We start from the raw sequence: 13173 nt of genomic DNA on the forward strand, positions 1-13173 counted from the left end.
TTAGATTAGATTAAGTTAACTTTTATATTGATACTTTGATTTGTGACGTAGTTTTTTTAGACTAACAATAAGTGATGATTTCGAGAAGTTTTGGTTATCTCCGTTTGACAAGCGGTATTGATATAATTTTCTATATTTTTTATTTTTTTTATTATTATTAGTTAGATCTTATTTTCATTATTGGTGAATGAATAGTACACTTAAAGTTGATTATGATTAATTTTGTGTGGTTTGATCATGAGTTTAAATATGTGAATGTTTAATTAGTTGGTAATTTTTTTGATTTCGTAATAGATCTTCAAATTAACAAGCAACAAATGGTTTATGTGTTTGTATTCATTTCACTTAAATCATGAAAGTATTACCTCCATAATAATAATGAGAGCAGTCGATTACCTTTTGGATTTGATGGCTCTCAAATCTTAATGTTAGTTCATTTTCATAAATTACATGTTTCATTCATTTACGACTTTAACTAAGAAAATGTGTTATGAGTTTCTCTAACCATTGTACTAATTAATAATGGTCTAGATAATTTCAAACGTCTTGGGTTCATATAGTCAAATTAGGACCTACCAAACTTATTGCACCACAAAATTATGATGATTAATCAACTAGTTGAATTTGTGATTCATCCCGACATGGGGACATTTTGTTTTTATAGATTTTATATTTTGTCATTTTAGTCATTTTATAAATTAGTTTTTTTTATCGTAATTAACATTTTGAAAACCCTCCTCTCATTTTATATTATTATTTTGTAGAAACTAAATTCATAGATTTCATTCAAGCCAATCTATGTGGATTCAATCCCTATTACTATTACTACAAGTCATTTTTGTATGTCGTCCTATTTAGGTTTGTTATTTGGTGGTCTCGACAACCAACATACCAAGTACTCCAGGTTATGATCAGCTATTCAAGGTTAAGTTCTTAGTTTGTATACATTTAATCTTTAATTTTTTCTGTTGAAAAATAAGTCATTGTTGTTTTGTACACATTCAGTCCATATGTCCGGTTTTCTTTAGGTTTTGCTCACATTACATCTTACGTGGGACAATCATTAATGAGGTGGTCTCATATGTGGCTCGTCCGTCACTTATATCAGTAAGCTAATTTACGAATCGGTTAAATAATATTGGTGTCTTAATTTTCTCAAAGAAGAAGATGTATTTGGTTTGGTTTCATACATCTCAATAGAGACAATGAGATTCTTTATGGTAACTTTCTCCCAACTCAAATTAGTATTTCCAAGACAAAATAACACCTTGAAAAAAGTTTAGAGTATTCCCTAATTCCAAGGTATGCGGATTTTGACAATTTTTCAGCAAATAATTTTTTTATTCTTTTCAATTTGACCTATAATTTTGAAGATGAATTTGCAGCAATTAAAAAAGAGGTTTCCTGTCTCAACCACCTTGAAACTGTAACATCTATAAAATTCATGAAAATTTTGAACTTTTAAAACCAACCCATAAATCATCATTGTTTACAAAACATGTTCAATATCAGAGTTTTCCCAAAATCTTAAAACATAACATGAGGAGGTGCATGATCACGCCTTCGCCTTCCCGCTTTCCCCTAAGATACCTGAAACATAACCCAAAACTGTAAGCCCAAAGCTTAGTGAGTTCCCTCAAAATACCATCACATCACAATATCATAATAATAACATTAAACAACATGCATACAAAGCATTCAGTCTAACTGAAACGCCCTGCCGGCCTGCAGTCTACCTAGTACGCTCACAGAACCTCCAGCATGACTGGTACGACACATCGGGCCTTCAGCCTATCTGGAATGTTCTACAGGCCTTCGGCCTGACTGGTATGCCCCACTGGCATTTAGTATAACCGGGACGCCCTGGGTCTGTTGGCCTTCAACACAAAACAGGACCACCTCAACCCAACCCACCTTCACATATCAACATATACCATATCAAACACTAGCTAGCATGTACAAATAGTCATATAGTTCTAATATATCACTAAACATAACATCATCCTATATACCAGGATACAGATCTAACAGATCACTACACATAGTGATGTGTATAAAAATGCACTGGTTTTAGTCCTACTTTTAAGATGTAATTTAAACACACAAAGGCAGTGAACCTGTCTTTTAGTGGTATAGTTTAGCAAGTAGGGTATCGAACTCGAGGAACGGAAATTAAACTAATAACTAGAATTAACTAAACAAATAATAAAAGTAAAAGGTTTTCTCTAGTTTTACAAGACTAGAAACTTTAACACACTAACTAACATGCAGATTAAGTAACTAATCAGCTAAAAACAAGTAAAAACTAACTAAATTCAATAATAAAAAGGTTTCTGTTTAGGTTCGATTCGTTTACTCCTATGGTTGATTCATGACAAGTGCAATGGATTAATTGTTATTGGTTACCGACTAAGGTGATTAGATTCGCATTCTCTATTACCAGTCCTTAGGAAACAAATTAACTTAAGCAGTGATCAAGTGATTAAACTAATGAATTTCCTAGTTTAATTATTCGGATTAAATAAGACTTGTAATTAGCTAATCAAATTAATAATTCAATTAACCTCTTGTTGATGGTTTTTCTCACAAGCTCACACATTAATTTACCCATTTTCTAGTTAACCCTAGTTTCACATTCACTATTCCTAGGCACATAACAATGTTTTCACATAAATTACATGAGGCAAGCAATTAAGAGATGTTCATGCAGATTAATTACTTGTCAATTAACTGAAAATAGTTATGGTTAATGCATAAGGTTCTTTAACAAGCTTAATTTAACAAAATTCACCAATAAACAATTAATCCAACCATAAATCAATCCATAGTTATAAACTTATCTACCCTAAACAGAAACTATAAGATTTAGCTCATAATTACAGTAGATAGCAATCCAAAAACGAAATCTAACAATTCAACCATAGTTTAATTCAAGAATAAAGCGAAAAGTAAACTTATGTTGCCTTGAATCTCCTTAGGATTGAATATTAGGGTTTCTCTCATGATTTCCAGAGCTCTAGATGGCTTCTTGGTCGTCAAGTAATTCCCCAAAGATTCTAGAGGGCCTCAATTCGGGAATGTGACTTCTATTTATAGATTTCAGAAAACAGGGTCTACTCGTCGAGTAGGTAACCGACTCGCCGAGTCCCCTCTGTAGAGTCCGTGTACGGCAAGGACTTTGTGTTTTGCTTCACGAACATTCATGGGTACTCGTCGAGTAGGGGTTCAGACTCACCGAGTCCTTCAGGATTTGGTTCTTTTCCTTTTTTCTTCAGTTTCCGAGCTTCCGATCGCATCTCCTGCTTCCTTTTGCTTCCGAGCATATATTTTGGACTGAAAATACAATTTAAACACAATTAAGTACCTTTTGTCCATAAATTGCAATAAATTAGCCAATAAATAACAAAAATCTATACTAAATATATAGCTAAATATGCACATATCAAAATACCCCACACTTGACTTTTGCTTGCCCCCAAGCAAAACTGAATTTTAGCACACTAATATCATATAAGACAATCCCAATTGAACCCAACCATTATGCCAAGGCTGCAACGCATGCATTTGTGTCTACAAATTTTTCCTAAGGACTCCCCTCAATTCTAAATACTTACAATCCTCATAAACATTTGCCAATTTCATTTGAACAATGCTCATTTTATGCATCCCTCCGAATCCATCCGCAGAAAACTTCCTAACCTCAAGCTATTTTTGGTTGAGCAACCCAAGTATACATAATCTAGACAATTACAACTTTTTGATACCACTATAGAGCTTATTTGGAATTCTTCACTTCTTTGATATTTGATCTTTGATTTCTTTGAATTCACCACCTTGTTGTTTGATTTTTGGTATCTTCACTTTTGATTTTCTTCAGAACATTGATCTTTACTTTAGCTGCTCCAAAATTCTTACAACTTTTCTTGTAATTCTCTTTTTTTTTTTCACATGTAACTCACTTTTTTTTCCACTCAAATCCTACATGCTTAAGCAAGGGCACTCAACTTCAACCTTTATTGGTTAAAGATATTAGCTTTCCTGGATACATTTCAAGTACACGATGCTAAGGATTCTAATAAATTAGGATTCTAATGTAACTAATATAATCAACCCCTACCCCACACTTAATTTATATAATGTCCCCATTGCATATTATTCAATAAAAATGACAAAATAAAGAGAGAATTGGAACAAACTCCCCTGGAATAGTAATAGCGATGTCGATATTTCTTCATGAAAAGCTCCATCTTCATTTGACTTTAGGCATAGGAACAGCTCATCCATGCCTTGGGTGCCAAATGTTGTGGGGTACAGCTCCAAATATGTAGGAAAATAATCTCGAAAATCTTCAGGAATTAATCTTCAAAGAATATGAGTAAGGCCCATATCAAATGTGGTTAAAATGTAAGCCTTGGGAATGGAATATTGAGTGACTCGTCGAGTAAATATGACAACTCGGCGAGTAGAAGTGTTTCTAGCAGAAAAGTCGCAGAATCGCAAAGGGACTCGTCGAGTCCAAGGTATTCACTCGGCTAGTACAACGCTGATTGGAAAATAAATCTTCTGCTTTGAATCCGTTTCGGAGGTGTTTGGCAATGACATTTTAGTATCCATCCCTTATTTTTTATTCAGTAAATAACACTCTTTAACCCTCTTTATTAACGGACTCGATCTTAAAATCAAAACTTCCTCATCCTCATCTAGCTACTCTTTCTTGGTTAGCTTTGACATCTAGACTTTTGCATGCATCCTAAGCTTCAAACTGAAAAGATAAACACAACCACAAGTGATAGATAGCAATAAACAAACTCCTACTTAAACCTAGTACTAAAAGTTCAAAACACACAAAACAAATAAAAAAATAGTTTTCAAACAACCAAATAAAAACCACAAAACATCAATCTTCATCATCTTCTTCATTATCTCTAGCTCCACTGCCACCATCTTGATTCCTTCTCTGATTTACCCGCTCTTCCCAACTTGGAACATAAGGGTATCTGGGTCCGGGCCTTGGCACAATATTCATTTGTTCAAACAAATAAACAAATGACTCATTGTGGTAATTCATGCTTCGCCCAAGATCATATTTGTACCTTCTCATCTCCATATTATGCCAATCTATTGGTAGTGCTTCTTCCACCGGAATGACCGGTGGGTCTTCTCGAACATGATCCCTTATTTGCTTAACCCTTCTTCCCGGCTCCTCGGGTACCAACACCTCATCCGCATTTGGAATTCCAATATGCCCCCTACCATAATCCTCAATGATCCTTGCCCTCCTAAATAATGCGGTGCTAAAAGGAGGAGATGGAATCATTGTCAACACCCTTGCCGCCCCTTGGTCCAAGATCCCATACGTCCTAGCCTGCTTTGTAACAAACATGCCACCATTGATTTTAGAAGTAATCCTCTCCTTGACCGCCCCCTCCGCTAAGTATTTTTCCATACAATACGGCAAATTGCAAAAAACATCGGGGGTAATGATGCTCCACATGTAGAAGATATCGAGAGTGGGGACCTTATCATCATCCTTTCGCATGTTAATGGTGCTTGCGATAAGACGATGGATGGGAGAACGGATGCTTCCCTCTTGAGCAGAAGACGTAATGTAGACCCGGTTAGAAATTGTATTCCACCAAGTAGATGCAACCACCTCTTCGGGCAAGTCCTTGTGGCAGTGTTCCAGGAATGACTCAAAATTTTCAGACATGATCATATTTTGATCATAGATCCCTAGCCTCCATGCAAGCTCCGCTATGCTGCATTGGCGTGGATCCCCTCCAAGAGAAAAGGTGATAATGCCCGGATTGTAATAATCATTACCACCTCGGAAGGAGATGGTAGAAAAGAATTCCCAGCATAGTTCTTGGTAGACGGGTTCTTGAATCTTGAACAATCGACTCCACCCATCACAAATTATCGTCACCCCATCATTCACAAAGGACTTGACCAAATATGGAGTCAATTCCTCCTCCAAACCGGATTGACCTACCCACTGCCAGTCTATCTCGTTGGGAACATATATCTCCTTCCGTTTAATTGCTTCCAGCTTGTTTTTGGCGCGAGCTAGTGAGGATTTAGAAGTGATTTATGGAAAGTTTAGCCATGGGATGTCCCCATGACCACCTCCTCTCGAGCTTTGACCTCGCCTCGACATGCTTTCTGCAAAACAAAACCCAAAACACAACAAACAAAACACAGAAAAATTAACAATGTAAAAATTCTGGGTATCTGCAACATGGACTCGCCGAGTACAAGAACCGACTCGGCGAGTCGCATGAACTGTGCGAGTCGCCATTCCAATTCGGACAAAATCAACTGTCCAAATACAGAAATTAGTGCAGGGGTTTGTCTTGGTATGTCTATTAAGCATAAATTTGTAAGAAATTCTGTCTATAACAACCTAATTTGTCAGAAAAATCAAAACCCTAGGATTGGAGTAAACACCAAAATCCGTTTTTTCACAAATTATGGCCATAAATCCTCCCAAGATGTGAACTTAAACAATATTAAGTATAAAAATGTTACCATTTTGGTCGGAATTGCAAGGAGTAATAAAAAAATGGAGATGAAAGCTTGAGAGAGAGAGAGATGCTCGTCGAGCGGCTGGTGGCTGCGTTTGTAATTGTGTTTTACCAATTAGGGTGAAAACCCTAATTTACAGAACGTAAAAAAATGCTTTTTTTTTCTTTTTTTTGGGTAAATACGTGGACTTGCCGAGTAAATGTTCCTACTCGCCGAGTAGATACGCGAATTCGCGATTTTTCGGGATTTTTCAAATGGACTCGCCGAGTATGTACATAGACTCGACGAGTTTTTCGTTATGTTTGATAAAAATTTGAGTTCTTAAATTTTATGCCACCATTCCAACCCCACACTTGAACATTGCTTGCCCTCAAGCAATGATTCTAATCACAGAAGAAGATTGATAATAGCAGATCCTAAAAAAACGAAAGTAAAATGAAAAAGAAAGGTAAAAAGAAAGAAAACTCTAAACTCGGGTTGCCTCCCGGAAGCGCTTCTTTTTAAGGCGTCGTTAGCTGGACTCCTTCCCGCTTTACGTTTCTGTAATTTCTTCCAAACGCAACCCTTCTTCAAGTCCTTCATCTTTTGGGATTCCTTCTTCATATTTCTTCACCTGATGCCCATTAACCTTGAAATGGGTTCCATCTTTTGATATAAGCTCAATAGTTCCATGTGGAAAAAGTTGTTTCACCACAAAAGGACCATCCCACAGTGTCTTCAGCTTGCTCGGGAAAAGCTTTAACCTCGAATTGAAATGTAACACCTTTTGTCCTTCATGAAAGTCCTTATTACCCTTTAGTCTTTTGTCATGCCAATTCTTGGTCTTTTCTTTGTATATCAAGGAATTAGTGTAGGCCTCATTTCTAAGCTCTTCAAGGACATTCATTTGCATCAACCGGTTGGTATGAAGTTCAGCCAACTCAAAATTACACATCTTTAAAGCCCAATAAGCTTTATGCTCTATTTCAACCGACAAATGACAATTCTTTCCATAAACTAGCCTATATGGTGTAGTACCAATAGGTGTTTTGAAAGCTGTTCGAAAGGCCCAAAGTGCATCATCAAGTTTATCCGACCATTCCTTTCGATTTCCTCCAACCGATCTCTCCAAAATCCTTTTTAATGCCCGATTTGTCACTTCAGTTTGTCCATTTGTTTGTGGATGATAGGATGTGGAAAACCTGTGATGTACCCCATACCTTTTCAACACTTTGGCTAATTTATCATTTGGAAAGTGAGTGACCCGGTCACTAATAAGAGCTTTAGGAACTCCAAATCTTGAGAATAGCTTTTTTAGAAATCGCACCACCACCCGAGCATCATTAGTAGGTAATGCTTCTGCCTCCGCCCACTTAGATACGTAGCCGACCGCCACCAAGATATATTTATTCCCTTTTGACATTGGGAAAGGTCCCATAAAGTCAGTCCCCCAAACATCAAATATTTCACAAACTTGAATATTATGTTGGAGCATCTCATTTCGGGATGATATGTTCCTCGCTCGTTGGCATGAATCACATTCCTTGACATATTGAGCAACATCTTTAAAAATTGTGGGCCAATAAAACCCAATATCAAAAATCTTTTTGCCGTGTAATGTACTCAATGATGTCCCCCAGTGGGCCCGCTATGGCAGTGTTCCAAGATTTCCCGACTTTCTTTCCCAAATACACATCTTCTTATCATTCCTTCTCCACAACTTTAGAAAAGGTATGGCTCGTCCCAAAACTAGTACTTGATTTCTGAAAAGAATTTCTTCTTTTGTTGGCGGGTTAAATCTTTTGGAATATATTCAGTAGATAAGTCATTAGCTATATCCACAAACCATGGCACCTCTCCTGCTGTTACTAAAAGATACTCATCGGGAAAATCATCTTTAATCTTGTTTTCTTCCAACTCCTACAAATGCGGGTTCTCTAATCTTGACAAATGGTCAGCAGCTACATTTTCCATTCCCTTTTTATCTTTTATTTCAATAATTAAATTCTTGTAAAAGTAAGACCCAACTTATCAATATGGGCTTAGCATCTTGTTTAGAAAAAAGATACTTTAGGGCAGAATGGTCAGTAAAAACTATTGTCTTGGATAATACCAAATATGGTCGGAACTTATCAAAAGCGCATACCACTGCTAGTAGCTCCTTCTCGGTAGTAGTGTAGTTCTCTTGGGTTGGGTTCAAAGTTTTGCTTGCATAGTAGATAGGTTGAAAATGTTTATCAACCCTTTGTCCTAAGACAGCACCCACAGCATAATCACTAGCATCACACATTAGCTCGAAAGGAAGATCCCAATTTGGTGATATCATGATAGGAGTAGTGGTCAATATTTCCTTTAATAATTGAAATGCTTCATGACATTCTTTAGAGAAATCGAATGGAGCATCCTTCAAGAGTAGTTGAGTCAAAGGCCTAGTGATCTTTGAGAAGTCTTTAATGAAGCGACGATAAAATCCCGCATGGCCAAAAAAACTCCTTACCCCTTTTACATTTGTTGGAGGGGGTAACTTAGCTATTGTGTCCACTTTTTCTCTATCCACTTCTATCCCCTTCCTTGAAACTTTATGTCCCAACCATTCCTTCTTTTACCATGAAGTGACACTTTTCCCAATTAAGGACAAGGTTTGTCTTTTCACATCTAGCTAGCATCAATTCCAAATTAGATAAGCAATCTTCAAAAGATGACCCGAACACCGAGAAATCATCCATAAAGGCCTCCATAAATTTTTCGATCATGTCGTGAAAAATGGCCATCATGCACCTTTGGAAAGTAGCTGGTGCATTGCATAACCCAAAAGGCATGCGTCTATATGCGAATGTTCCACTTGGGCATGTAAAAGTGGTCTTCTCTTGGTCTTGTGGGTCAATTGGAATTTGAATATACCCCGAAAAACCATGAAGAAAACAATAATATGGATGACCGGAGATCCTTTCGAGCATTTGATCGATAAATGGCAATGGAAAATGATCCTTGCATGTGGCATCATTTAGTTTTCTGTAGTCAATGCAAACGGGCCACCTAGTTACTGTTCTTGTTGGAATTAACTCGTTTTTCATTGATCACCACCGTCATTCCTCCTTTTTTCGGTACCACTTGCACCGGACTTACCCATGGGCTATCGGAGATTGAGTAAATGATTCCAGCATCTAGTAGTTTAACCACCTCCTTTTTCACAACTTCTTGCATGTTTGGGTTAAGTCTTCTTTGGCGTTGAACTACATGTTTAGCTCCATCTTCTAAGTTAATCTTATGAGAACAATAAGCTAGACTAATTCCATTGATATCGGTTATCTTCCATGCTATAGCACCTTGCCTCTTCCTTAGTACACCCACAAGACTTTCTTTTTCATGTTTGGCTAAATCAGCAGCTATAATTATTGGTTTTTGTTGGCCATCTTCAAGAAATGCATACTCTAAGTGATCTGGTAGAGCTTTAAGTTCAGTTTTTATGTTTTGAATGTTGAACACATCGAGTCCAGTGAGGGGACTCGTCGAGTCCTGGGTAAAATTCGCGACTGATAGGGTTTCTTCGAATGGATTCGTCAAGTTTGTCGAGGCTACTCAGCGAGTCCGGTGTTCTGCATTTCTGATCAGATCATTATATTCAACTTCCTCGAGTAGTCTCTCTATTTCCAACAGGTCTCTTTCAGCATCAAATTCTTCTTCAAGGGTGACGGTGGACTTGTTTGGCTCATCTTCATTCCATTCCTCCATTAACTCTTCCAACATATCAACCCAGAATGCCGTGTCATCACTATTCCTTGAATGCTTCATGGCTTGATCAACCCCAAAAGTAACTGATTCGTCTCCCACCCGAAGAGTAAGTTTAGAATCTCGCATGTCAACTATAGCACTCGCGGTGTTTAGGAAAGGTCTTCCAAGTGTGATCGGGACTTGAGGGTCTGCTTCCATATCTAATACTATGAAGTTCGCGGGGAACACGAACTTATCAACTTTTACCAATAGATCTTCGCATATCCCCCTTGGGAATGTGACCGTTTTATTTGCTAGGTGAATTGCCATTCGAATTGGCCTTGGCTCCAGAAGATCGAATTTCTTGAAGAATGAGTACAGCATGAGATTTACACTTGCCCCTGAACCAGCCAATGCATAAATGGTAGCTAAGCTTCCGAATTGGCAAGGTAAGGTTAAGCTTCCCGGATCACCCTTCTTCTTAGGTAGTTTGTTCAACATGGCAGCTGAACAGTTCTCATTTAGGACCACTTTCTTCACCCCTTCCATCTTCTTTCTATTAGTTAGAAGCTCCTTGAGGAATTTGGCATATTTAGGCATTTGTGCAACCGCCTCTATGAATGGCATATTAATTTGAAGAGCCTTTATGTGTTCCAGAAACTTCTGCTATTCGACATCATTCTTTTCTTGTCTATCTCGAGCTGGAAATGGTAGTGGAGGCTGATATGGCTTGACGGGAGGCTTGTTTTTCTGTTCAGGTGGGGGACTCGTCGAGTCCGTAACTTCGACTCGACGAGTCGGGTTGGGAATTTGTGATTCTTCATGTTCTGCTTCTTCCTCTTGAACCAGCTTAGGATCTTCTTGCTGAATAGGGCCAGAGGAGTTATAATCTTCCCACTCCTAGTTGTCATGATATTTATATGTGCACCTTTTGGGTTACTTTCAGTATTACTAGGAAGTCCACCCGGTCGTCTCTCGTTCACTTGTTGTGCAAGTTGGCTCAGCTGCTTTTCTATGTTGAGAATAGATGCTTGATGATTCCTAAGCAGAGCTTGTTGATCTTTCATCATAATTTGGTGTTCTCTCAACATATTTTGTTGATCTTTGATTGCAGCATCGGTATCATTATGTCTTTTCTCGGACGCGACCACGAATCATGTAAGCATGTCTTCCAAATCTGATTTCTTTTCATGCACCGGCTCCTCCTTTTGATAAAAGCCTCTATCTTTTTGCTTATATTTTTCCTCCCTTGTCTTTTTGTACTCATCATATGGTAGCCATTCTTTCTTGGGTTTTCGCCAATTGTCATCATACCTATCACCACTTGAATAACACACTTGTACTTTCCGGTTCCCGTTCTCATCAAGGTCACAATATTTAGTAAGGTGGGGCCCTCTACAATTTTCACATCCCACTCTAATGGCATGGATGGATTGGTCCATCTTAGTCATTCTTTGGTCCATGCTCTCCAATTTTGCCATCATTGCTGCCATATCATTGGTAATTGAGTTCACCACACCTCGAGTTGTGTCATTCCTTGGGTTGTGATATTCTCTAGAGTGCTTAGAGAATGCTTTAATTAGGGCCTTTATCACTTGGGATGCTTTCTTTGTGAGTGTTCCTTGCGATTCAAGGAGTTTCATGGTTGTCACATTTACTCCATCATAGAAAATGGAGACTTCTTGTTGGCTGTTTAGATCGTGATGTGGGCAGTTCCTTAGTAAGCCTTTGTATCTTTCCCATGCTTCATAAAGTGACTATCCAGCTTGTTGTTCAAAATTGGCGATGGCTTTCTTCAATTTGGCTATCTTTGAGGGAGGGAAAAATTGGTCTATAAATTCCTTTTTCATTTTAGTCCAAGTAGTGATGGATCCTGGAGGGAGTCATTTCAGCCAATCTTTCGCGGCTCCCTTGAATGTGACAGGTAGCATACGAAGCAAGACAGTGTCGCGAGCCACATTAGGGACATTGAAGTAGTCGGCTATGTCATTGACCTTATCCAGACGCTTGTATGCGTCTTCATGATCCTTCCCGTAGAATGAAATTTCCTTAAGTTGAGCACGTATGTGTCCCTTAAGCTCAAAAGTGGCAGTTGCGGGAATCGCGGGTTGCACGAGTCCTAGGCCGGTGTCGTCACGCATCCTTTTCTTCCATTCACCCATACGAACTTCATCGATGTTAGCCATGGTGTTAGCTAGTTCTCCCTCTATGTCACTTCCTTCTTCAAATTCTCTTTCTTCCTTTTCGAATTTGTACTCGGTATCCTCCTTCTTCGGGTCTTCGTCCTGTAACGACGTAAATTTTCAAAACAATTTTTCATTTTTAAATCATACTTTCAATTACCCGATAATCACAAAAACATAATGTATCCACTGTGTCATAACAAAACATGTCCCAGAATCTCAATAACATAAACTCCATAAGTGTGTACAGATCATGCCGGCGCCTTCCCGCGATCCTCGCTAGTACCTGAAACACATAACATAACAACTGTAAGCATAAATGCTTAGTGAGTTCCCCAAAATACCACATACCACACATACGCCTTTCCAGGCCATAACTCTGTAGGATCTTCCGATCCATGTGTCTCAGGGGACTTCCGCCCCGAATCCTGGTAGACCTTCCGGTCCTACCCGTATCGACCTTCCGGTCCGTAACCTCCTGACCTTCCGGTCCATATCAACCTGACCTTCCGGTCCTTAACATACATAGCACATACATATCACATAACCGCATCTAGCACATACATCATAGCATACAAGACCTTCCGGTCACACATAGGTACCCTTCCAGGTACAATATAGTGAGAAGACTTACCTCAATGAAGTCGGATAAACTCTCATACTCAACGTCCCGACTTAGCCTCCTCCTATTATTCAAATAACATCCCCGATCAATATTTTCTCATGATCTCATCTCCACAGATTGGGTAGAAGGCCATTCTACCCTTCCCTGAAC

At 38.4% G+C, this 13173-nt stretch overlaps 1 protein-coding gene and 1 non-coding gene across 2 annotated transcripts; one reads left to right on the forward strand and one right to left on the reverse strand.

Moving 5' to 3' along the window:
- Nucleotides 1-8253: 8253 nt before the first annotated feature.
- On the reverse strand, nucleotides 8254-10842 carry LOC145139965 (uncharacterized). The gene is made up of 4 exons (XM_079073605.1): nucleotides 10132-10842; nucleotides 9631-10020; nucleotides 8618-9103; nucleotides 8254-8424 (listed from the first exon to the last, which is right to left on the reverse strand). Exons 1-4 carry the CDS (start codon nucleotides 10840-10842, stop codon nucleotides 8254-8256), a joined length of 1758 nt encoding a protein of 585 aa, XP_078929731.1.
- A 1068-nt stretch (nucleotides 10843-11910) lies between these two features.
- On the forward strand, nucleotides 11911-12017 carry LOC145141731 (small nucleolar RNA R71). Its single transcript, XR_013722926.1, has one exon. It is a non-coding gene; the product is annotated as a small nucleolar RNA R71 (small nucleolar RNA).
- Nucleotides 12018-13173: the final 1156 nt, after the last annotated feature.

Source organism: Lactuca virosa, chromosome 9 (assembly GCF_052849685.1).
Source record: "Lactuca virosa cultivar CGN04683 chromosome 9, Lactuca_virosa_CGN04683_v6, whole genome shotgun sequence".
Classification (NCBI taxonomy): Eukaryota; Viridiplantae; Streptophyta; class Magnoliopsida; order Asterales; family Asteraceae; genus Lactuca; species Lactuca virosa.

Bases quoted from the DNA above. Each gene is read 5' to 3' on its own strand.
- LOC145139965 (XM_079073605.1), bottom strand. From the start codon at position 10,842: ATGCCATTCATAGAGGCGGTTGCACAAATGCCTAAATATGCCAAATTC. The intron at 10,021-10,131 runs GTTGAATATAAT...AATTTTACCCAG, and splicing joins TAGAGAGACTACTCGAGGAA to GACTCGACGAGTCCCCTCAC. The intron at 8,425-8,617 runs GTATTATCCAAG...CCGCATTTGTAG, and splicing joins ATAAGTTCCGACCATATTTG to GAGTTGGAAGAAAACAAGAT.